The 25,578-nt window shown below is 42.7% G+C and overlaps 1 protein-coding gene across 2 annotated transcripts in view; it reads right to left on the bottom strand.

Moving 5' to 3' along the window:
• The window catches only part of FAT1 (FAT atypical cadherin 1), a 117,470-nt gene extending 95,277 nt beyond the window's left edge, over positions 1-22,193 (bottom strand). For both annotated transcript variants that reach the window (XM_047091661.1, XM_047091662.1), the window contains exon 1: positions 18,935-22,193. In XM_047091661.1, coding sequence (XP_046947617.1) covers positions 18,935-22,193 — 3,259 coding nt within the window. The remainder of the gene's footprint in view (positions 1-18,934) is intronic.
• Between the last annotated feature and the right edge of the window lie 3,385 nt (positions 22,194-25,578).

Genomic DNA, 25,578 nt, shown 5'->3' with positions numbered 1-25,578 from the left:
CCTTTATCTGGCACTCAGGAAACACACATTTAAAAAACAAAACAAAACAAAACAAAATTAAAGAAATAAGCCTCAAGAGGTCACTTGGGACAAAGATCCAAAAAAGCTACGTGAATCAGAATAGCATCTCAAAAAGTTGATGTATAAAAAAAATAAGAGTTTTCAAACATATAACCAGACACAAAACGAACAATCACCATTTCAATTATGATAGTTCCCTGAATGAAGTAAGTTTTTCCACCAATAATATACTGGCACCTTTTCATTTTCTGTTCTTAAATCCAAACAGTTAGTGGCAGCAAGAATGCAGAGAGGAACACTCTCAAAACTGCTAATGAGACTTTTCTTTCTGGATGAATATGTGGCAATTTGTTTTGTATCAGAGAAACATTTTTAAATTTTTATTTTCTTTAACCCAGTAATTCTACTTCTTGAAACTTATGCGAGGGCAAAACAAATACATCAACAAGGAAATGATTTAAATGTTCTAAAACTGGGTGTTGTTATATGCATTAGAGTTTATTTCTCTGATGGTATTCTATGTAATCAAGAGTCACATTCTGTTAGAATACTTAAGAATCATAAAAAGCTGGGGCGCCTAGGTGGCTGTCAGTTAAGCATCCGACCTCGGCTCAGGTCATGATCTCACGGTCCGTGAGTTCAAGCCCCACATCGGGCTCTGTGCTGACAGCTCAGAGCCTCGAGCCTGCTTCGGATTCTGTGTCTCCCTCTCTCTCTGCCCCTCCCCTGTTCATGCTCTGTCTCTGTCTCAAAAATAAACAAACATTTAAAAAATTTAAAATAAAATCATAAAAAGCTGTGAATATGTTAAAAGGCCATCAATAATACATGTGCACTATATAATTTTTTAAATCCAGTACCTGTAGAGGGTGAATGGGTGTGCATGTGTACATAAACAAGTTGGCAAAACTTCAATGGCACTCTAGGCAGTAGAATTTTAATAAGTTTTTTCTTCTTTACAATAGTCTACATTTTCCCAGTCTTCTACAAGGTGGTATATTATTTCATTGGAAAATAAAGCTCATTTTCAAATGTGGGTTAGGTCTCTGCCCATTTTTCCCAAATGCTCTAAGAGATCTCTTCAAAGAAAAAAAAATCAACATTATATAATCATTTTCAAACTCCCCTTCCATGACCTTTAAGGGGACTTCTAAAGCTAACAGACTCCCCAGCAGGAAATAAATCTGTTGCTAAAAGGATGCACCCACAGAGTTATGGCAGGATGCACTGTCAGTGGCTTTGGCAACAATTTCCTTTTATTATGCCTTCGCTCCCAAGCGCTTTTCAACTGGGGGAGAATCCTGAAGAAGTTAATAGGTCCTTAATACATGCTCGGCTGCCTGAATGGATTCCTGTTCACAAGGTAATAGTTGAGACCCCCACGTGGCCCTTTCACAGGGACTTTAGCAAATCCCCTGCAGTGAGATGGCCCCAGGGCAGCTCTGTTTTCTGCAGCCCAGGCTGTGACCTAATCAGTGAGGTCCCCAGCAAGACAATCCCTACATTCAACAGTCCTGAAGAAATGAAGCAGGAGTGGGGGAAGAGTTCAAGCTTTACTGAGGAAAGCTATTTACCTGTCACAGTGATGGTTCACCCAACGGGGCTTTAAAAAAAAAAAAAAAAAGAAAAAAAAAGGCAAAACAAAACAAAACAAAACAAAAAACCCTCCAGCTGCTTCAGCAGATTCCTGGCCAGCAGCCAGCACAAAATAAACATATTTACTTAAGCTTCATTCACAACTTTTGATGTGAAACTGCTGAAGCCCAAATGCAAACAGGTAGATCGCTGATACACAAGAGTAACAGTGGCAGTATAGCAGAATAGGTTTTAACGGTCTGTGTCCATTTCAATGGCACGAAAAGTGTCATGACGAGAATAAATAGGGCCCAAAAAGTCATCTCAGTGTGCACACCCCAAAATCGACACAGAAAATTCCAAAATCTCAAAATGTGACTTTTTAACTGCGGAAAGAATAAACAGAACAGCGAAACAACACAATAGTGAGTCTACACAAGGGAGACTTTTCATTAACTGTCCATAATCCCAAAGAGAAGGATGGAAAACAAGGGTTTTGAATTACACAGGTTAACAGTTTTGTTAACCCACAGGAACTTGCTTGTTAATTGCTAAAGGATGCTTTCACTTGGAAATGATAGACCTCATCTAATCAAATCTTTTGGAAAATAACTGTAAATTTGTCTTAAGACAGCATACTTTCACAGAAAGATTTACATCTCATAGGTCAAATGAAATTAGAATTTCTACCAACCTGCAAAAAAGCAATTTGAATGGGGCAAATTAAATAACAGATGTTTATTCTGAAGAAAAAAAAAAGACACATGATTCGGAATTTGATAAAAGCTGTCACTGGACAACTTTTAATTGAAAACAAGGTTCTAATTTGAAATTAACTCGTAGGTTGTTTTCCTACATCCATTAACAGAAAGAATCCGAGTCAAATGACTGCAAAATGAGTTTCCATCTAGCTTTGACACTAGTTTAACATCACAAGAACTGCTTCACTGTAATATTTTAAAAGCCATGCCAGGATCTAGGCCATCAGCATCTCTGACAAAGAAATTTTCTGCAACACCAGCATAATGGGTTTTTAACGTCCTCACTGAATGCCATTAGAAGACTGGGTATCCTATCCGACTCCCACACAGCACTGAATTCAACATGCAGAGCGACTTAACCCTTCCTGCTTCCCCTTCCAGCCAGGGCACACCAGCCAGTCATGGAGGGACAGGCCACAGGGCCACCACCTCACCTGAATGGCTGGGCTTTGCTGTGAATCAACAAATATTAAACCTCTGCTTTAATAACCGGCACTGGAATGGGGCCAGTCCAAACTGAAATGTACTCCTAAGTACAAAATACACACTGATTTAAAGACCTCCTGTGAATGCAAGAATGTAAAAGATCTCATTAATATTCTTCTATGTTGATTTCATGCTGATGTGACACTTTTCAATCTGTTGGATTAAATAAAATTTATTACAATTAGTTTCACCTGTTCTTTTTTAGTGGCGACTAGAATATTTAAAATTACGTACGTGGACAATATTACCGAGCAATGCTGCCTTAACTTGTTAGTACTAACTCCTTTGCTGATTTGAAAAATTAAACGGCAAAGTAAACCCTGGCAGAATTTACACAGTTGTGCCAATCTGTGAAAATCAGCTCACATCTTTCACATGAGTACTGGTGTATGTAAACAACACAATCTAAACAATGGAACATTTCCACTAAATGGTTTTATGGTATATTCTGGGACATGAATTGTTTTGCTGTGTTTGTTTTCATTTACACAGGTTGTACTGATTAGGGATCTATAATGCAGGATCATCTCTAATCCCAAAACAGAGAATTTAAGACTGTTACGCTCTTAGATACAATGGTCTTTTGCAGACCATATTCAAGATGCACTATTAAAATACCAAATTTTAGATCAGCACCTCTAGATTAGGTTTCTCATGAAACCTACACTTCTGTTATAGAATCTTAATTTCATCCCATAAAAGAATTTTGACCGTTTTGGGGGCACCTGGGTGGCTCAGTCGGTTAAGCATATGACTCTTGATTTCAACTCAGGTTAAGATCTCACAGTTTGTGGGATCAAGCCCCATGTCAGGCTCTGCACTCTCAGCACTGAGCCTACTTGGGATTCTGTCTCCCCCTCCCCACCCGTCCCCTGCTCAATCTCTTCAAAATAAACAATCATTAAAAAGAAAAGGAAGAAACCTGACTGTTTAGTATTTAATGATCACTGAACTCTCTTAAGGAGTGAACAATGAGCAAACACATTTTACTGAGATCACTTATTTTTTTCATCTCTGTCCATTATTTTACTTGCTTGTTTTTCTAATGTCTTTGAGATAAAGAATACTAACGAAGGTTTCATTCTATCTTCTCTAAAAGAACCCTGTTGAAGATAGGTCAAGGATTCCACATACAGGTCAAGGTGTTTAAAGACACTTAACTCCCCAAAATTTCCAGACAGAAACATCAGAATATTTAGTAAGTCAGTACATCAGGAGTTTCTGTTTCAAACCGTGCGATTTCTCATCATGGAGCATTTTCCTATTTATTCTTTTGCAAATAGGTCCCATAACAGATCTAACACAAGCCAAACTTAGCAGAATAGTAAGCAGCACTAAGTACATCTTCAATTTATTTGTAACACACTGCCATTTAAGCTGAAACTAAGCACAGGGATGTGTGTGAAGCCAAAAGACACCAAAGCAACCCTCTGATGTTCTCACTCTGTTCTGGCTTCGATTTTCATGTCCCCCACACCTTCCACCTACTTCTCCAATTCCTCCAAGTCTTTCATCCCTCAAGGGAAAGCACTAAACGAATGAAATAACTTGTGACAAAATAACTCGTAAGAAAGGTGGTGTTAATAAGCAAAAATAGTATCTGCAAGTGAAAGGCTCTCATGGAGGGAAAACTCCTTGCCGCCTTTTACCACTGGACAGTCTCTTCCTTTGGCATTTTAAAATGCCATGCAAAAACTGCGATTCCCAAATCCCCTTGGGGGCAAGCAACTTAAGAAACCTTTGTGACAAAAACAGGAAGAGTGAAGGAACGGAAGACTAGTGCTTTAGTGTCTTAACACTTCTGGCAATACGCCGGGCATCTCTTAAAGTTCTAGCTTAAATGGAAAGATTGTAAAAATACTTTGAAGTATTTTACTACCACTAAATATTTTCACAGTATTAAAACCCTGAAGTATACAGCTGACTGTGGCAGAAATTTAAGACAGCATAGATATTTGCACAATTTTCAAAAGCCTTTAAATTCTTGTGCACATTTAACATCCAAAAGGAATGTCCTCATCAAAGGGGAAGAATATCAGATAAAGTGCCTCTGCGGTAGACTGAAAAACGAACCCAGTATTTTGCAGCTGCACCCAACAAGAGGTGCAGACTATTTTCCTAACTGTTGCATCACCTTGCTCAGCCAATAGAATGGGAGAAGTGAGAAGGTAGGAGTCTGAGCCTAGGCCAGGAGATCCAGCTACTTCGCTCCTTGAGCTCTAGGGACCCTGACGTCCAGGCTAGGCTGCTGACAGAGGACAGACACAGGGCTTAGAGGCCCACGTCCCCCGCCAACATCCAGCCAACTCCCACGAGTCCCGCCACCCAGCTGACCAGCAACTGACCCGACAGGAGCAAGCCCAGCTGAAACTGGCGAAGGGCACACACCCAGGGGAGGTACGGCCCAAATTGCCAACCGACTGAACAGTGACCTAAATAAACAGTGGCCGTTGAAAGCCACCAAATTTTAGGGTGATCTGTTTCCCAACGAAAGGCAAAGTAACACGATTCTCTATAATTCTTTTCACAATAGTAGTATCAGGCCACCTATAATAAAAGCTCCAATTCAGCTTTGCACGTGTCTGTACCTACTCCATCACGTCTTCTGTCTCCCTCACCAAATCTAACTGAACTTGGCCATTGTCTCCTCATTTCTGCGACTCTCACCTGTTCCCAGGTGCCAAATGTGCCCCCTCTGAACACATCTCCACCCGAATACGCAGAGAAAACTTCCACAAAGGTTTTCGGACCTTCCTTTCATCATCCTAAGGAGTTATTTATAAATGAGAAAAACAAAATTAACTGACCATGGACGAAAAGTTTATAGGATTAGACGCCCAGGGGACAAAAGGAGACAAAGAACAAGCAAGAGTTTTTAGAAATTTGTTATTTAGATGCAGCCACTTGAGTGTGAAAAATATTTTTAGTTTCTGCATAATGTGTTCTCCTTAAAATAGCCTCATCATTGGATTTCCCTTAATTCAACTAGGCTTTAAAAATTTTTTTTTTTTTCAACGTTTATTTATTTTGGGGACAGAGAGAGACAGAGCATGAACGGGGGAGGGGAGGGGCAGAGAGAGAGGGAGACACAGAATCGGAAACAGGCTCCAGGCTCCGAGCCATCAGCCCAGAGCCTGACGCGGGGCTCGAACTCCCGGACCGCGAGATCGTGACCTGGCTGAAGTCGGACGCTTAACCGACTGCGCCACCCAGGCGCCCCTCAACTAGGCTTTAAAAGAAGGGTTTGCTTATAAGAGCACCCCATCAACAGAAACAACCGAAGATTTACAATACAAATAGCTTTTTTAAAGGCTGCAACTACAGGGGCGCAATTTAATCCAGGAAACGGACAGTTTCAAAGACTCTGGATCTCTAGAACTACTTACACGAAGCTTTAGGAAATTCACTGATAGTGATACTAACAAAAATAGAGTCTACTAATCTGACAGCCTTTTCAAAAGTTCAGAATTTTGCCACATAATGTACGATGTAAATGGATATTCGTCTTTTACACTTAGAACAGAAGCATTTTTCAGTTCAGAGGATAACAGGCAATAGCACCACTATGCAGCCCAAGAAAATGGCAATGCCCCGCCCGGTATTCTGTGCCTGGAAAGCCACTGAGCCGAAGATTTCCAGTTCTAGGCTGTGGTGCTCCATCTGACATACGAAGTTGCTTCTGCAGAGAACACAACATCAACAAAAGGAAAGTGCGCTGCTAATGAAGCTTTTGTTACGGCTGTTGTTCTAATTCCCTCATTTTTTAGCTGCTTCAGAGGTGTGGAAAACGAGGGCAGTTTTAAGTGCATTAAAAGGACAGGCAGGCCTGAGGCACACACAGCACTTCAGCTGAATACAGAGACGAAATTCTAATTGGGAACAGAGAACAAATTTAAAAGGTCTTTCCCAGTCATAGTTACTTAGATATGGGTTTCCTTTGATACTCTGTCAAAGTCTAATTCAATTTCAAACTACTCATCCATCAAGTATTTGCTGGGTGTCTACCATGGGCCAGGTGCAGTTCTAGACGCCAGCCATCCAGGGCCAGAGTCCCCACCTAGGCTCACAAGGCTGGCGCTGTGAAAGAAAAATGACTAAAGCAGATTTTTTTTTTTTTAATATGTTAAAATCAGGGGCGCCTGGGTGGCGCAGTCGGTTAAGCGTCCGACTTCAGCCAGGTCACGATCTCGCGGTCCGTGAGTTCGAGCCCCGCGTCGGGCTCTGGGCTGATGGCTCAGAGCCTGGAGCCTGTTTCCGATTCTGTGTCTCCCTCTCTCTCTGCCCCTCCCCCGTTCATGCTCTGTCTCTCTCTGTCCCAAAAATAAATAAACATTGGAAAAAAAAATTAATATGTTAAAATCATATTAGCTTTGAAACGGACAGTTTCAAAGACTCTGAATCTCTAGAATTACTTATATGAAGCTCTAGGAAATTCATTGAGAGCGATACAGATCCTACGAATCTGACAGCCTCTTCAGAAGTTCAATATTTTGCCACATAATGTATGATGTGTATGGATGTACGTTAAAAAAAATCATGAACCTCAAATTATAAAACTTGATGTTCTTTAGACATGATGATCCTCAGTTTGACTTCTTTCTAAAAATCAACAGTGCTGAGCTAATTAAAACCAAACACAGGTATTATTCACGTTCATGCTTTCCTAATCAGCTTTCATCTTCTACATGAGGTTAACACGCTTGTAAGCAAAAATATTTCCTTAAAAAAAAGTTTGTTTAGATCTAGCCTTTAAAAGCAACTCATTTCCATTCGGAGGCTTCAACCAACAAACTAACTTGGTATTTACATAGCAAATTCATCTTTTTTTCATTAAAAATGTAAACACCTTCAGCTGAGCAACAGATCAAAAGAACACCATTATGTGACAAACATTTACTGCGTTTATCAAAAGATGAACATCACTGAATAAGTATTTACTAAATACCAGCCGTGTGCCAAGCACTGTCATGAGAGAAATAAGAATGTCTGAGACTGCCTGATGTCAAGCAGCTTTAGGAGTGAAGGGGCCAACAGAAATAGTAAGAACTAAAAGCAAATAGATTTTAGAGAATCTTTTAACTAAGAATTTACGGTGGGACTGCTTTAACGTATTTTAAAGTTAATCTAACTTTAAAGTTATTTTCCAAAGAGCAGTTCTTGCTTTCAACAGAAAGTCTTCAACTCATGATAAAGAAAACACTGCTTCATGAAAGACTCCAAAATCACGGTTTACAACATCTCATCTCCAGAGGTTTTAAAAAAAAAAAAAATACTGACTAGAAGTGATATGACTATCAACGCCCGTAAATCAGAGATCAGAACATTTTGCCACATATACATGGATTCCGCCTGTCGCTGTAAAGTTGTTTAATGCTCCCTTTACAAGGGCAGGAGAAGAGCAACACTTTTATTATGAGAGGAGCAACCTTTAACAGTTAAGAATTATTTTTCAATTTTTTTCTCTTGTACGGAATAAGGGACTGTTAACAAAACTAAAAATGGTTTATTAAGTCTCAAATGCTCTGATCTTTAAGTCCATTTATATAAAAATCCAGCCTGTTAGGGAAGTTACCTTTATGATTAGAAGCCTGAGTTTCCTGACAGATTATTTACCTTAATAAATAAAGGCATACTAGCTGAGCAAAGAGGGTTTCCATGGTAAACGGGCGCCAGGGAAGATCAGATCCTGGCCTAGAGGGCTGCTAACTTAAAAATAGATACCGTGTGTATTATGTGTCGTAATTATTTTATCACAATCGTCCTGCACGCTTACACGGGGAGACAGGGCTCTGCCGATACAGGTGTGTGGAGAACTGCACACGACTGGATCACCGGGAAATCATCTTGAATGACAGACTGTCTTGAACCATTTTAAGCACACGTGCAAGTACTGTATGCAGCACAGCAGTTACTGTTTGTGCACCGTAAAGGCTGATCTACCTCATTTAGAAAACAGAAAGGAAACCTACTGGGTCAATAACAGACACGCATTAGACTTAAGTGCCATGAAGTGTATACAAAAATAGGTTCAGGCTGCTGAGCGTTTTTGAAATGCTGGTCACTTCCACCGTCCCCGCGATCCTCGTCATCGTCACAGGTCCTCCTTCAGAACTGGTGAGGGCCTGGCAGCCCCAGAAAACTCTAGAACAGAGGGACGTAAAACCAGCGGTCCAAGGCCATGGAGGTTCAGCTCCTCGTAAGCCTCCTGGTATTAGAAGCAAATCGCTGTCTCTGAAGACAGAATATACAGTTTTCAACAGATTCTCAAAAGTTCCTGTGACGCCAAAAATATCACGAACCATTGTTTTGGAAGTCTAGAAACAGGCAGTAGAAGAAAAGCTTTCACTCAACCTTATGACTATCATTATTAAGATGCTACAATCAGCTTGTTTGTTGAGCAAACAAGGGCTACGTAGGGCCACGTCAGCCACTGTGCTCAGGAGAGGCCTTGAGGCCCGAGATAAACAATACCGTGAGTCGTAACACAGGAACATACAGAGAGTGCTACTGGAACAAAGAAATGGAGACTACCAGTTTCGAGAGAGGCAACAACGGCTTATTAGGGCCAACCTAACCAAAACTTAATGAGTGCCTCTTCTATGAATCTTGTGGTTAAAGATTTAGCATCTACCCACACAAGAAGCTGCCAATTCAGAGGAAAAGGACAGATAATAACATTCCCACTAGAGTGATACTTACAATAACGTAAAATAGAAAAAAAAGTAGAAAAGAAGAAAAATGGGTTCCACAGGAGGGAGAAGGCTTGTCATGAAAGATTTATTACGCAGACGGTTAATAGTCAAGGCATCACCCAAAGGCAGGGAGCTAGGAAACCATGGGGCAGAGAAGGCGGGGAGGGCCGGGCTCCAGGTGCCTCAAGCACCGGGGCTGGGAGCGGAGAAGCAGAGCAAAGCAGGAGAGGGAGGAAGTCTCTGAGGGCGCAAGAGCCTACGAGGCCAAAAAAGCTTGGGCTTTATGTAAAGGAGACCCTAACTGGTCTTAAGAAAGATCCGATGAGAGATCGAACACCTCTGCTTCGAGAATCAGCCGTGTGACCATTAATCCCTCAAAGTGCCACACTTCAAACACTTCTATTACAGCACTTAATCAAAAAAAAAAAAAAAAGAAATGCAGAGAAGATTTCAAAATTCAACAGCATGAGGTCAGTGTGTACCATAATCCCCACCCCCGTCATATCTTTAGAATTTAATACAGACACTACGTGAACACGGCATATTACCGTCTAATTTTACTCACAAATTATTATGACGATCTAGGGAGACAACTTATGAAAAGAGCTCACGATAGGGCTGGTTCACACTGAACTTTCAATAAATGTGACCTATAATTATACACGGACGATGATAAAGAAGAAAAGGCTCCCCGGTGATAAAAAGATAATATTGGTTGGGGGTGGCTGGGTGGCTCCGTTGGTTAAGCATCTGACCCTTGATTTTGGCTCAGGCCATGATCTCATGGTTCGTGCTGCCCGCGCGGAGCCTGCTTGGGACTCTCTCTCTCCCTCTCTCTCTACTCCTGCCCTGTTCACGCTCTCTCTCAAAATAAAGGAGAAAACTGGTTAAATTACCACAAACTAGAAAGAAATCTTAAGAAACCAGGTAAGCTGCTGGGTAACTTCCATCACAAAAGAAAGAAATTAAGCTGAAATTAAAAAGACTACCTCTCGTACCTTCCTCAGCATAGTAATTCTCGAGAGAGAAAAACCACCAACAATTCTGAAGAATCCCTTCTAACAACAGGTCGGCTCACTCGGCCGTGGAGGCCCAGGGACGCAACGGGTGTGACAGGCCATCAGACACCCTGAGGAGACCCGGTGCGGTTCACCGAAAGGCAGTTGCGCTGGGAAGAGCGGCCCGTGAAGTACGAGCGTGAGTAGCGTCCTGGCCCTCCTCTCACGGCTGTTACCCTGGGTCACAGCCGACTCAAGCGGTACAGGCAGGTGCCCCGACGAGCCATCTTCCCAGGTCCGTCTATTCCTAGTAACAAAGACCCGAAAAGGCCGTGCTTCCTGGCATTACGCCTTGGGCAGCACGCACTGTTCTAACAATGTGGCTTGATTTCTTAAAGCCTAAGTGCCATAAAGGTGACTGCAAAGTAACGGTGCACAACGCAGATAATAAAATCTTAACAAAGCCAGCCTTCTGAATTAAAATAATCCACAAAGTCAAAACAGGAACTAAATGGTTAAAAAAAATACAACAATGGAAACACACCTAAAGTTTTAAAATCTATTCAATTTTCCTAATTGGGCAAGGCAGGCCATATGGAAAAAAACCCAGGCCAGATATTAACTGAGCCTTAAATCTCTATACACAGAGGCCACTCCATCAGGTTATCAACACTCAACTCTTAAACAACTCTTAGAACATAAAAATGGTGCCTTGTCAAGAGGGCTGAGGAAGAGAACAAGTTCGCTGGCTTTCCTGCCACAAACCAGATGGCCGGTGAGGACAGACGCTGAAGCCAAGATCTCAAGGAGGCCAAGGCCAGAGGACAGGGATTCAGTGGGGGGCCGTGTGGACTGCAACTTAAGCGATTCAGGGGGTTAAAGTGGTTTTAAAGGCTAGACAGGACCCTAACAGCCATCTAAGACACTGTTTTGATGAGAAAATGTTCCAGTTAACATGCTGTACAGTTTGGTCCAGCAGCACCTTTATTTACGAGAATGCTGTACCTTCACAACTGCACGCACAGATGAGACACCCGTCCATCTCCACTAGATGACAAAACTCACTACTGGTCTCGGCATAATTCCCCCACTGCTCAGCACTTCATCGAAATAATCTTAAATTGCTTAAATGCCACCCCATGTAATGCTAAAATCCTGTTCTCTTCAATGTGCTAAAGACTAATATGCCCTCTGGAGAAGAAATGACGTAAGAAGACTGCTCGATTCAATACATCTTCAAGACCAAGCCTCCAATCTGGGATTCAAGCCTCCAGCCTGGCTCAGCCCAACCCAGTTCAGTCCAGAATCCCATTCAAGCAGTAGTTTTCAAATGGGTTCTATTAGAGCATCTCCAGATCGCTCTACAAAGAGCAAGAGGCAGTAAGATGTGGTGTTGGGAGACGCAGGCCCCCACCCTCGTTGTCGCCCTTAGTACCCAAGTGGTCTTAGACAAGTTACTTAGCTCCTCTGTGAACATTCCCTCATCAATAACACGGGATAAAAGTATCTATTTGGTAGTTGTAGCAAGAAAATTAATATATAAATTAATATAAGAAAAAATATAAATTAATATGAGAAAATTAATATAAAAATTAAATTAGAACAGCACCTGGTGGTAACAGTAAGTGTCTGTGGTTTATTATACTGATGCCCTTTATTATCATCATCATAATCACGGGAAGCACAGAGCTAGAGAGACCCTATTTTAGGTTGTTTCTACTCTATCCCGTCCAGGTTCTGGCCCTTACGCACCTATGGAGGCACGGCAGAACTTCACCACATTCTGCCTCACAACATACCATCCTGGATCCCAGCCCAGCTCCTCCCCCAACCACTATTCAGTCAACTTGTTCAATACCATACTAGTAACTAAAGAAAAGCCGATCCTGTTTTCTCTTAAAACAAAAAGAGTTTCCTTAGGATTTCTAATTAGATTCTGTTTTCACCTTAACATCCTCCAGTTTCAGAGGAGGATCCCGTCCCCAGGAGAAATTACCATGCCCTCCCTGCCTTGACTCAGATTCACACACACACAAAAGGGCAGATTATCATAACCTCGTTTCTGCCAAGGCCTGATTTTCAATCTCACTGTGGCTCAGAAATCAGTTTTTCTCTTCAACTTTCCTGGGAAGAGAACAAAATGTAAGAACAGGACAGCGGCTGCGGCCACATAAGGCAGGAGATGCCAACACAAAAGCCCACTTCACCAGCTAATCTGTGAACTCCTTGATGGGGCCTCCCCCAGTGTCTGTGCAAGTTCCTACTGCCAGGAGTTCCAGGTCCAGCTCCAGCAGAGGTAGAAGGGTCCTACCACAGCAGACCACACTCCTAATGGCCACACAGCTGTCAGCCGCTCTTACAGATTCTTTGGTCATAACCCTGGAGGCCACTGACATTCTACATTCTATTTTCTGCCATGACAACAGGCCCTAGGAAAAAACACAGGTCCCTGCCATGTATAGAAGACATCCTACTTGAAGCTGGGAAAAGGTTTTCTTTTAAACTTGAGTAATTAAGGGGCACCTGGGTGGCTCAGTCGGTTAAGCGTCCGACTTCGGCTCAGGTCGTGATCTCGCAGTCCGTGAGTTCGAGCCCCGTGTCAGGCTCTGTGCTGACCACTCGGAGCCTGGAGCCTGTTTCAGATTCTGTGTCTCCCTCTCTCTGACCCTCCCCCGTTCATGCTCTGTCTCTCTTTGTCTCAAAAATAAAAACGTTAAAAAAAAATTTTTTTTAACTTGAGTAATTAAGATAATAATTAAAATATTACGAGTTCTGCCAAACCAGATAGAAACCCCAAAAACATTTTCCCTCTCACTGAGGTCAACAATAAGGTTAGCCTGGATTGGAAGTCCCTTCTGGTCCCACTGCACAAACGCATTCATCCCGTGTCCCCTAACTGAGGAAGTCCAGGAGCCAGTCCCCGGATGGGCACTACAGGAACCATGCAATACCACTCCCCCATGATGAGAATGTAGCCATGTTCTCTTAAGAAAAATGTTGTCCCTATTCCCCCTCCCATTTTTCATGAATGGCGATTTATCTCATTGCACCAGCTGTACTTCCATATTAATTCTTCCCAAGTCTTTCCATCGACATGTAAATTTCAATTCTGAAACCACAACTGGGATTCTAAGAGCAACACAGCATTAGTAAGTTTAGAAATTCAGTCTTATCTTAATGAAAAACATGGTCTCCCCAAGTAGAAGTGGAAGGGGGAAACACTCTTACTAGGTTGCATAATTCTAACAGCGAAACACTGAACCAAAGTACTCCAGACTGAAGGGAAAACATACTTAAAGGCATCCCAATTACGATACATACGTGAGGGGAACAGACTTAACTACCTACCTACAATTAAAAAAAAAAAAAAAAAAATCTTTCGGCCAAGCATTTTTCTAGACATTACTTTAGTTTCCAAACTAACAAAAAGCTGCACCTCTTTACAGATGCTCAAGTAATAATTAACTTGGATGCATCCGCCTGGGCCAAGAACACTAAGCTGAATTTATAATTTATTCCATAAATCTGCAAGAGGGCTTCTCCAGATTTATTCTGCTCAACTCTGAAAGCTTACCAGGCACATATCTGCAGTGAGAATGGGGGACAAATCAAAACCTAAATGTGAAATTGCACATGCTTCAGAGATCCTCCACTAACATTTCTGTTCAATCTGCTTTATCACTTTCTCTGTAGATTTTTAAGGAGATTGGGCGGGGGGGGGGGGGGGGGGGGGGGGGAGCATAAATCTTAATTAGAACCCTGGAGACTGGCTCTCTAACCAGACCCATTTCCCAAATAATTTTTCACGTAACCTTCCAAACCTGGAACGGACGAGCTATCACGTGGGCATGAATGTGTCAGAACAGTTCACCAACACCCAGAGGCCTCTCCAGGAAAAGCATGTGATTTGGTGAGAGATTATCAGATGAGTCAAGTGACAATTACCCCCACACTGCAATTACATGTTACCTCCCTGAAAAGCCAATTAGCAAAGTATGTATAAAATGCAGAGCTCACAGGACCGTACATTTGGCTACATATTTTAGGTAGTTCATAGAATTTCTAGTTAAAAAAAAAAACAAAACTAAAAACTACTTTTCAGGGCATGTTTCACATTTAAGCAGACTTTTTAAAGAAAAGGATCATAAAAATAGTAAGAACGAAATTCAGATTGCGGATTTATGTTCTCTGTTGTATGAAAAGACTACAAATGATACACATATGTGGCGATGCTGAAATAGGTAAAATGCCACAAAAATTTATTATTCCAACAACATTACAGTTTCAAGTTAAGTCAAAGGCAGGAGGCGAACAATGAAGCGGGCAGATTGTTGGTCCTGCGCAGGCCCTTATCAGCTAGTCCAGTGTGACAAGAAGAGAAAGTAACAGCACAGCAGAAACAGGCGATGAACAGTGTCTGAAGTTCTAGAAAGGTGCTATTAAACCTGACCTGAGCCAGGCCTTCTCCAGCTCACACTGAGTGTTATTAGGGTCGTGTCCTATGGAGTCCCCACCTGTGTTCCTGAACTGCCCCTACTTTTCTTTTTCGGACAGGCACCGCTCCACACTTTTCAACCCGCACTAGGAATTAGACAAACCCCAAATAAAGAACATACCTGATTTAAGAATTTCAACTGCACAAAACATACTGACTTTTCCTGAAGGAATTCTACACTACGATACCAAATGTCTTGCCAGGAATCTCTAAAATAAGTTGGGCCGATAATTCTACTGCCAAATCACATCTCGTAATGTACACCAGGCCAACGTGTGGTAATGTGTAAATACTATTATATCACTTTGATTCATTTCCAAAAAACACAGAAACATTAATCTACTATACATGAAATATTTTCTTCTGTAAAGCCAAGGACTACAGAACAGATGACTGATAGATTTCCAACTTTTCTCTCACTTTCAAATCTCAGTAGTTACGCAGATGCACAAAGTTTCTTATATACTTCCCAACCCCAATGCCCACAGTCCCAATTCATCCCCTGGCCCCCCACTAAGTTACCACCAGAAAAGTCTAGCACTGCCATTCAGCTTTGAAAACTACTCGATTTCAGAACCCTGCCTTGTTTGGTTGGTGGTTTCCTTTTTTCTCCCTTGGTAGTAAGAATATCCCAATGTCTTAACTTTATAAGCAAAAAAAAAAAAAAAATTACTAGTTTCTAAATGAGTCTTTAAAAAGCAACAAAAATACTCTTTTCACTTGAAAGAAAAACCCAAAAGGCAGTGCTCATATAATTTAAGCCTTCAGGGAATGTAAATTAAGACTTGGGTTCTATTTTCTGTCTCAACTTTAACTTGTAACAATTTTTTATAGCTTTTCAGAAGCTATTTTAGAAAAGGAAAAAAAGAAAGGGTCAGGAATAATTGTCCTTAGGAAAACGCGCAAACATATTCGTTGTTTTGGGTGAAGTTCTTAAAATGTGGGTACTCTTCCAAGTTGACACAATGCACCTGAACATTCGAATTAATATTGGAGTACGGCAGGATATACACGTATATATCTATAGATACAAGAGGAGGGACCAGAATAGCATAACCAACAGGAGTCAGTCAACTGTTATTTAACAATCGGGCTCTAGTGGCCATCTTGCATCCCCAGGGGAGTGTGCACGTCATCTCGGCTGGTCCGCCCCAGACCCCCTGAGCGCCAACGCTCGTCCCGACCCCAACGCCGTGTGCTCCACTTCTGCTCCGACAAGATGAAAGAAACTCTCCGGAAGCAGGAGAAAACGCCACACCCAAGCACGCGTGCGCAGTGGTGGGGAAGGACCCGCTGCCCGAAAAGGCAGACGGTGGGTTCACAGCTGGGCTACCGCAGCTGATAGAAACCTCAGTTCTCCTTAGAGGAGCCAGGGGTACACAAGATCCCTGGCGGGGAAGACAGGAGTATGTTCACAACCAAGGCGCCACGATCCGCTTCCACAGCGCTCAAGTGCAGGCATCCGGGCAGCGAACACTCACCGGGTCCCAGACCAAGCAGCCGACAGAAACGCTACCCAGGATCTTAAACGAACGCGGTGCGGATGGTCTGACTAGTTCAAGACCACAGGCCGAAGCCAACTGCATTGAGGCAACTTGTGAGGTAGACAGACCTTGACGATGTTGCGCGGTAGGGGGGGGGGGGGGGTTCTATTTTATATTATGACTGCTTTTTAAAATGTTGTTCGTGGGTCTGACAAAACCTAGATCTCTAATATTTTTAAGCCCCCAGCCCCTTGGACACCGCAGCTCTTTTCCATTTTTGCTTAGACACAATTCATTCTGTGCAGCTAATTAAGCTGAAGAAGACTGAGAATAAAGTTTGAAACAAGGTTAATAGAGTTCTTTGCTCAGTATATGGTTTCAGTTTTTATTTCATTGACACTGATTTGCACACAGAAAGCTAAGTTGTTTCTAAAGAACTAATCACGGCATGTGGCTGGTAATCTCTGATGAAATTGGATTAAAGATTCTAAATGGCGGCATGATGTAAAAATAAAAACAGAAATCTGGTATTTTATCCTTTAATTATACCGGAATTAAAAAATAAATTAAAATTTTTCTAAAATCTAGAAACAAAAAATTTCAAAATTAAAAAATTAAAATCTGGCATTTTCGAGGAATGGATACACCCAACACATGCTAATGGTCTACAACTCATTACAAAAAGAATCCCTTGAATAAACAAAAGTACATTAAAAATATGATGGCTTCTAAAATAACTTTTTCTAGGATAATAATTATGTTTCTTATATTAGATGTAGGCATGCTTAGTGGGGTGGGTATTAAATAATTTACTTGTAGCATTTTAAAGATAAACTTAAAATTTCAGTGTAATAAGAAAAACATCTTTTTTTAGAATGGATATATTCATAAAGGACATATCAATGAGATCAACAAACGAACTGAACTCCCATCTATGGCAGTTCATCTAACCTTGTGATTACCCAGTTTCCTTCTATTTCCACTACCGTTCTCAGGAAGCAGGACATTCATTCATTTTAATGTGACACTCATCAAAATAATCATTCGTTTGCTCGTTCGTTGTCTTCACATTTAATGAGCAGCTTCTATATGCCTAGTACTTCTTGCTAGGGCTGAGGACAGAAAATGCATGAGCTAAATAAAAGCCTGTCCTGAAAGGTGGTTTTTGGCTGAATTATGTCCCCTAAAATTCATGCACTGAAGCCCTAACACCCAGTACTTCAGAATGTGACCGACTTGGAAATAAACAGAGGCCATTAGGGTGATCCCTAATCCAGTATGACTAATGTCCTTATAAAAAGACAATAGGCCACAGACATACACAGAGAAGATGGTGAAGACACAGGGAGAAAACAGCCATCTACAAGCCAAGGAAAAAGGACTCAGAAAAAACCTACCATTGCCAACACCTCCAACCTCGACTTCTAGACTCCAGAATTGTGAAAACATCAATGTCTGTGGCTGAAACCACCCAGTCTGTGTCCTTTGCTACGCTGGCCCTTGGCAAACTAATACAAAGGCTCACACTCCATCAGGGGAGACTGACATCAAACTGTAATATCCGAGAAGAGCAGCTAAATTAGAGATATGCACAAAGTGCAAAGCAACAGACTGTAGCATCAGTCGGCCGTGGCGGATGTTCTGGTTTTAAGCTCTTATTCCAAGTGAAAGGGTATGCTAACAAAGCCTCCTTACCATTTCGAAGACATTAACAGACTAACACACGCTCGGCAGCCTTCCCATGTTATTTCACTTTATCCTCACATAAATCTTGCAGCCTTTTTGAGCGTCCCCATCATATAGATGAAGTCAGTTTCGATAAGATAATTAACTTGTCCAAGATCACCCAATTAACAACTCAAAGAGCCAAGTCCCTACAATTCAACACTGTACTTCCCTACGTCTGTCTGCCTCTCAAACAAAACTTGGAAGAGGTACTAAGGAAAGCAGACCACATCGCAGAAGCTTTAGCAGTGTGTTCTCTCTGTGCACTGCACAATTCTGCAGGCGTGCAATCATCTCTGAAAAGCATGCTAGACAGTGGGCGGTGGCGGTTCTAAGTGTGCAAAAAGACTAGCTTGAACAGCTCTGGAACAGTTTCTCAAAGCTACAGCAAAACCACAGTAATGCTTCTGATAATGCAGAGCACAAACTTAAAGATCAGGATCAACGGTAATGATTCCAACTTTCTCCCGTTTCCTTACTCATTGTACACCACGTCATTCAAGTTCCTTCGGTTCCATACTCACGACTTACTACACACAGGGATGCTTCTAAGAGGGCAAAAAGCATGCACGTGCACTTCTGTGTGGAGCCCTGACAGAGGCCAACAGGGAACTGTACAGGAGCCAGCGCAGGGCAGATCATTACTTTGGGACAAATGGGAGGGGAGATCAAACCAGAAGAGTAATAATGTATTTACCTGTCTCTTCGTCTATTTTGAAAACACCAACACCAGAACCATCTCTTATGGAATAGCGGATCTCCCCGTCTCTTCCTGTGTCCTCATCGTGAGCAGATACTGTCATTACTGAGGAACCAATAGGGACATCTTCTTTCACTACCCCCTTCTCCACAAAGCTGGAAAACACTGGTGGGTGTAAGTTCTCGTTCACATCAATGACCTCAACTTCAACATAGCAAGTGGAAGACAGAGAAACCGGCTTCCCTTTGTCTTTGGCCCTCACGGTGAGATTATACACTTGCTTCTTCTCAAAGTCCAAATGCTGGACAATTCTGACCGCTCCGCTGAGTTTATCCACATCAAAGTGTCCTTCTCCGTGGTCCAGCAGACTGTATCTCACTTGGCTAGACTGACCTAAATCGGGATCGTAGGCCTCCAACCACATGATTATGGTTCCTTCTGGAAGGTCTTCGCGAACTTTCACACGGTAATTAGGTGGAATGAACCTAGGTGGGTTGTCATTAACATCCTCTAATGATACTTTCAAAAGAACAGTGGAAAGCAACTGAGGTTCTTCTCTGGCTTGATCCCTGGCTTCAATCTTTAAGTAATGCACATGCTGTACTTCGCGATCCAAAGGGGACACAATTTTAACAACTCCAGTCACGCTGTCAATGGAGAATTTATCTGTGTCTGTGAGAATAGAGTAGGTCACATGTCCATTCGGCCCTAAATCTTTATCTGTGGCTTCAACCTGGATGATTTCACTATCTACCTCTTTGTCTTCGCTCACTTCAACAAAGTAGCTCTCCTGTAAAAACTCCGGGGGATTATCATTGGCATCCAGAACTCTGATGTCTACAAGACGCCAAGCGGCCTTCTGTGGTATACCAAGGTCAGATGCTGTAATGTTCAGGGTGTACTTGTCTGTTGTTTCACGGTCAAGCGGAGATAAAATCTTTAGCATTCCAGTTTCCATGTCAATTACAAAGCAACTATCCTCATTTCCTCCAGAAATGGCATAGACCAGTTTTCCATTGAAGCCAGTGTCCAGGTCAGTAGCATTCATGAAAATTATGCTGGCACCCACTGGATGGCTTTCCTTTACCTCAACACCAGCGGGGAGAGTACTTCTGAACTGTGGCGCGTGCGCATTGACAGAGTGGGAATCAAAGAAAATGTCCTCGACCTCTCCCTGACTGTGTAACTTATTTGCCTGCAGGAGTTTCTCCGCCAGCATTTTGGCGACGCCCGTCTCTTCGCACTGCAAGTGTACTGGCTTGCGACTAGCAGCCACAGTTATGTTGATGTATAACGGTGTGGCAAAATTCTCTCCATCTGTGGCCGTGATTCTCAGGCTGTGAAATGACACCTTGGTCCCTAAGCCATCCAGTAGCGACTGCTTTAGGGACAACACCCCAGAGCTGGGGTTTAGGCTGAACAAATCTAGTTCGTTTCCAGCTTCAATCTGGTATCGGACCAACTGAAGTTCATCAGCATCAATCGCAGAAACGGTAGTTATTTGCTCCCCCACACCTAGATCCCTGGGGATAGTTCCTTCACAATTGATTTTCTCAAACAAGGGTGTGTTGTCATTCAAGTTATTGAGGGTCACCGTGGCGAGGACTTCAACTTCCCGGCGGTATGGCAAGCCCCAGTCTGACGCTCGAATCCTCAGAGTATAAACCCGAGGCATCAGCTCATAGTCCAGGTTTTCTGAAGTACTCACGGCACCAGTGAAATGGTTAATGACGAAGGGCACGTGGTTTAAATTGGCAATACTGTAAGTCACATAGCCGTTCTCCCCCTCATCGGGGTCCACGGCACTCACGCTCAGGACCGTCGTACCAATGGGCACGTTCTCATCGAATGATGCTTTGTAAGCAGTCTGGGTAAACTCAGGGGGATTGCTGTTCGCACCTAAGACTTTAACCAACACTCTGGTCGAGGCTCTTCTGTCACTTGTTGTTACTTCAAGTTCAAAATGGGATGCCTGCTGTCTTTTAACTGGCTCCAAAATGGAAATGAGACCAGTGTTGGGATTTAAACTGAATTTAGCTTTCCCAGGGGTACTTTTGAAAACATACCTCAAATGAGAATAACTAGGCGTGGCTTTCACCATGACCACAGGGGTATTGGAAGGAGCAAACTCACCGATTTCTGCTCTATAAACATCCTTTTCAAACTTGACTGGACCAGCTTTGAACTGCGGAGAAGTCACATGAATTACTTTCACAGAAGAGAACTGGGGAGGGGTTCCTTTATCTTTAGCCTGTAGCGTCAGATTGTAGCCAAAAGGATGACTGTCCCAATCAATGCCACCAACTGCCTTGACTTTATATTCTTTACTCCCTGGAGAGGACCTCACTGTTCTAAACTGTTGAAGGAGGTCACCTGCCACAATGCTTAAAGAAGCTATTTCCCCATTGGGCCCCTGATCACAGTCGTCCACCGTTACGATTGCATATGTTGGGTCCTTGTCCAGTTCTGATGGAGACAGCGTCACCGCCGTGATCACAGGAGCACATCCGTTGGCCTGTTCCACGTGAACCGTCAGCTTAGCCATGCTGCTGATACCACTGCTACCATACAGTTTCATCCCACGGTCCACAGCAAGAATCTCCATCTCATAGAGCTTGGTCTCTGCGTAATCGAGCCTACCAGTTAAAACTATGGCACCGCTGGTCGGGTGAATAGCGAACACATCTGTTCGATCTTTGAAACTGTAGTAAAACTCTCCGTTGGTTCCTATGTCTGCATCTGTGGCGCTGACTCTGGCAATACTGGTCCTTATGGCTGTGTTTTCAGGTAACGAAACACTGTACGAGGTGGGGGAGAACAGCGGTCTCAAGTCGTTTGTATCCAGCACTTGCACCCTGACCTTGGCTCGGGCTTCAGCATTAGTATTTTTTTCAACTGCTTTGACTATCAATGTGTAATGGTCTTTTACTTCCCTATTAAGAATAGCTGTATTTCCTCCTTTGGTCCTTATTCTTAAAAAGCAAAAGTCTCCAAGGACATACTCTTCAGCTTTGAAAAGGTTTTCGTTGTCCCCGGAGATAATTCTGTACCTTAACTCCCACAGTGGATTTGTAAGGTAAATACCCATCTTTACAGGATGGCCCACGTAGGTTTTAGCTGCAGAGTTTTCGTGCACCGTGACATTGTACTGGAAGTGTGTAAACTGGAGAGGACTCTGCTCAGGGGTCTGGCTTCCGTCGCCGTCTCCAAAATGCTGGAGGAGCAGGAGCAGGAGCAAGGCCACAGGTCTCCCCATCGCTTAACCCTCAGCAATCTAAAACACAGGAAAGAAAGAAGAGTCATGACCTCGAAGAAATAAACAAGGCGGCGTAAACTTGTTTCAGGAGTTTTAGACTTTGCATTTTAGTGAAGTATTGCACATATGTATGAAATACAAATATGTACAATAGTTTTTAGGTTTTTTTCCGTTGTCCAAGTATCAATACCTCTAACATGTCTAGAATTACTAAGGAACAATCTTTTTCTTGTACTTTGAGGACTCAAGAATCATAAGGAGCTTCAGATCAAAGACTCCCGCCAGCTACATGTAACACCAAAGTTGAATTGTTCTACTTGATTCTTCAAGGCAAATGGAACCAACTGTGACAAAGGGAGATAATGAACATTGTCTAGGTTTACTTATACACAACAGATGAAATGCCCAAAAGCTCACAAATTTCATGCTGCCACAGTATCCCAAGCACAGGAAGCTTTGAAGAACTGATTCAGAACAAGATCCAACCTGAAAGGTGGTTTCATAGGACCTCCCATAATGACATTCTATAACCTCATCTCAAAAGTGATCCAGAAATTATTTCTTTCTAGGAATAATTTAGTTGACTCCCTCCAAAACGTAAGGGTTTACTGTCTCATTCAGCATTATGTAACTATTTAAAGGTATTAAAATACTTATAAAATCATTATATCATTTTTAGGGGCGCCTGGGTGGCGCAGTCGGTTAAGCGTCCGACTTCAGCCAGGTCACGATCTCGCGGTCCGTGAGTTCGAGCCCCGCGTCAGGCTCTGGGCTGATGGCTCGGAGCCTGGAGCCTGTTTCCGATTCTGTGTCTCCCTCTCTCTGCCCCTCCCCCGTTCATGCTCTGTCTCTCTCTGTCCCAAAAATAAATAAAAAACGTTGAAAAAAAAATTTTTTTTAATAAAATCATTATATCATTTTGATACTGAGGTCACTTCTAAACCAACGTGAGTCAAAAAGAGTCCATTTACAAATGGGAAACCAGCAGCCTGATGTCAAACAGCAAAGCGAATCTTACCCACCACATCAATATTTTATCACCACTGCAGTCAACAACCAGTGTTCACAACCAAACACAAGACACACACACACACACACACACACACACACACACAGCTAAAGCATCCAGGCTGACACACAGAGAGGGCCCCATGAACACAGCAAGGTGGTCAGCCCCGCGGAGAAGGTCAGAGGGGAAACGGGAAGGCAAGGGGGCATTTGAGAAAGGGTTCCTTTTAGCAAGCGGAAGGTAGGCAGTCCTCCGGGCTGGCCTTCCGGATGAGCAAGACAATTATTTTCAGACCCACCGTTCCTCTAAATGCCAACAAATTCACCTTGCAAATCAATGGAGCCTCACACAACACCCCAGCACTCTCCCGAGAGGACAGCACTGCACCCTCAAACAAGTGCTCCCAGAACGGGAGCCCCACCCAAAGGCGAAAGCAGCAGCAGACCGGAGGGCTGGTTGAAGGGCCGGCGGGAATTCGCGAGGCAGCATTAATTCACAGTATCTTCACCGCACCCCGTCAGTCATTTCATCAGGGAAAAGAGAAAAGCCCTCCTTCACACAAGGCTTAACGGATGCTCAATCACATTCCAGGCGGGCCCCCTGACATGTGCCTTCGCTATCATGCCATCTCCTCAGCGATAAAGTCAGGAGACCATAGAGACTTCCAGCCTCCCGGAGAACGATGATCACTTCAAAATAAGAAAACGGTTTCCTCACAAAACAATCTCTTCATGTGGTCAACAGTCCTAATATTCAGGGAAATCTGAAAGATATAACGATGCAGGGACGTTCCCTAAACCAAGGAAAACTTCAGTTCAACCTACAGGTATGGGGAGCCTAGTTCAGGACAGACTGTGGAGGGTACGTGAACCAAAGACTATTTCCAGATCCTGAGGCATTTACGAACTAAGAACAATAGAGAGAAAGAGAAGATGCTTTCAGTAACACTTAAAAAGCTCATGTGAAAGAAGCAAGCACGGTGTTTCATCCCAGAAGACTTGTTACTGCTATCCACTTTACAACAAAGTATTATGCCGGGACTCTATTGTAAACAATTAAAATATTATTGCTTAATTCTCCATATAAAGTATTATGCAGCCACTAAAAAGAATAAGCCGCCACTCTGAATGTTGGTACATAGAGACGTCCAGATATGTTAAATGGAAAAATTAAACTGATCCCATGTATGTGTGTAAAAAAAAGCGGGGGTGGGGGGGGATGAATTGTGTGCACAGGATATGAATATGCTGAAAAATGGACAGAAACATTCTGGATCAAAAAAAAAAAAATCAACTGTCAACAGTAGTAATTTGTGGAGAACAGGCAGCTAGGTGAAGGTTCATGCTTTATTTCCACGACGCTAGCTGAATATTTTAGCACAGGTGCAGGCCATCTGTTCCACTCACTCACTCCCTTCATCAATTATTTGACTTCATTCAACGAATATTTAATGCTATGTGCTAGGAATCGTTCTAGATGCTGGGGATACAAAAGTGAGCCAAAGCAGCAACAAATCCTCATGGAAGACATACTTCCTGGTGAGAAACAAGCAAAGAGTGTATCCCATGCTGATGATGAGGCACTAAAAAGAAAAATAAAGAAGGGCAGGAGACTGTGGTCCGAACCTGAAGGGAAAGACAGAACTAAATTCAAAAGGCCCAAGGGGCACCCGGGCGGCTCAGTGGGTTAAGCGTCCGACTCTTGATTTCCGTTCAGGTCATGATCTGAAGCTTCGTGGGTTCCAGCCCCATATTGGGGTCTCTGCTGTGAGCATAGAGCCTGCTTTGGATCCTCGTTCTTGTTCTCTCTCTGCCTCTCCCCCCTACTTTCTCTAAAATAAATACGTACATACATAATACATAAATAAAATTCAAAAGGCCCAGGGTGCATTTTAGGATGTTCATTGTTATCCTGGTCTCCACCCATTCAAAGCCTGTTGTATTTCCTCCAACTCACTCCACACTCTCCCACCAAAACAAACAAACAAACAAAAAGTTTCCAGACTCTGCCAGTGTTCCCTGGGGCTCAAAATCACGTCCAGTAGAGAGGCATTAGTTACAAAAACAGAGACCACTGTGGCTGGGCACAGATGAGGGGAGAGCAGTAAGGGAGTTTTTTTATATGTAAATTTTAACCTTTAGAATCATTTTAGATTTACAGAAAAGTTATGAAGACGGTCTCTCCTGTTGGTAACCTCTCCCATTATTATGGTGCACTTGTCACAACTAACGAACTAGAGAGGAACAGGACCTAGGGAATTAGATGAGGAGTTTTGGAAAGTTAAGGTGAAAATGCCCACTGTTACCCAAGTAATGATTCTGAGGGGGCAGGCTGACGTGTGGGAGAGGTCCAGCCTGGAGACACAAATGTGAGAGT

Source organism: Lynx rufus, unplaced genomic scaffold (genome assembly GCF_022079265.1).
Source record: "Lynx rufus isolate CCGP_SWC_20201006 ecotype Redwood Valley unplaced genomic scaffold, mLynRuf1.p SCAF_3, whole genome shotgun sequence".
Taxonomy (NCBI): domain Eukaryota; kingdom Metazoa; phylum Chordata; class Mammalia; order Carnivora; family Felidae; genus Lynx; species Lynx rufus.
Note: the sequence above shows the minus strand (reverse complement) of the source record. Positions and strands in the feature narration are given on the sequence as shown.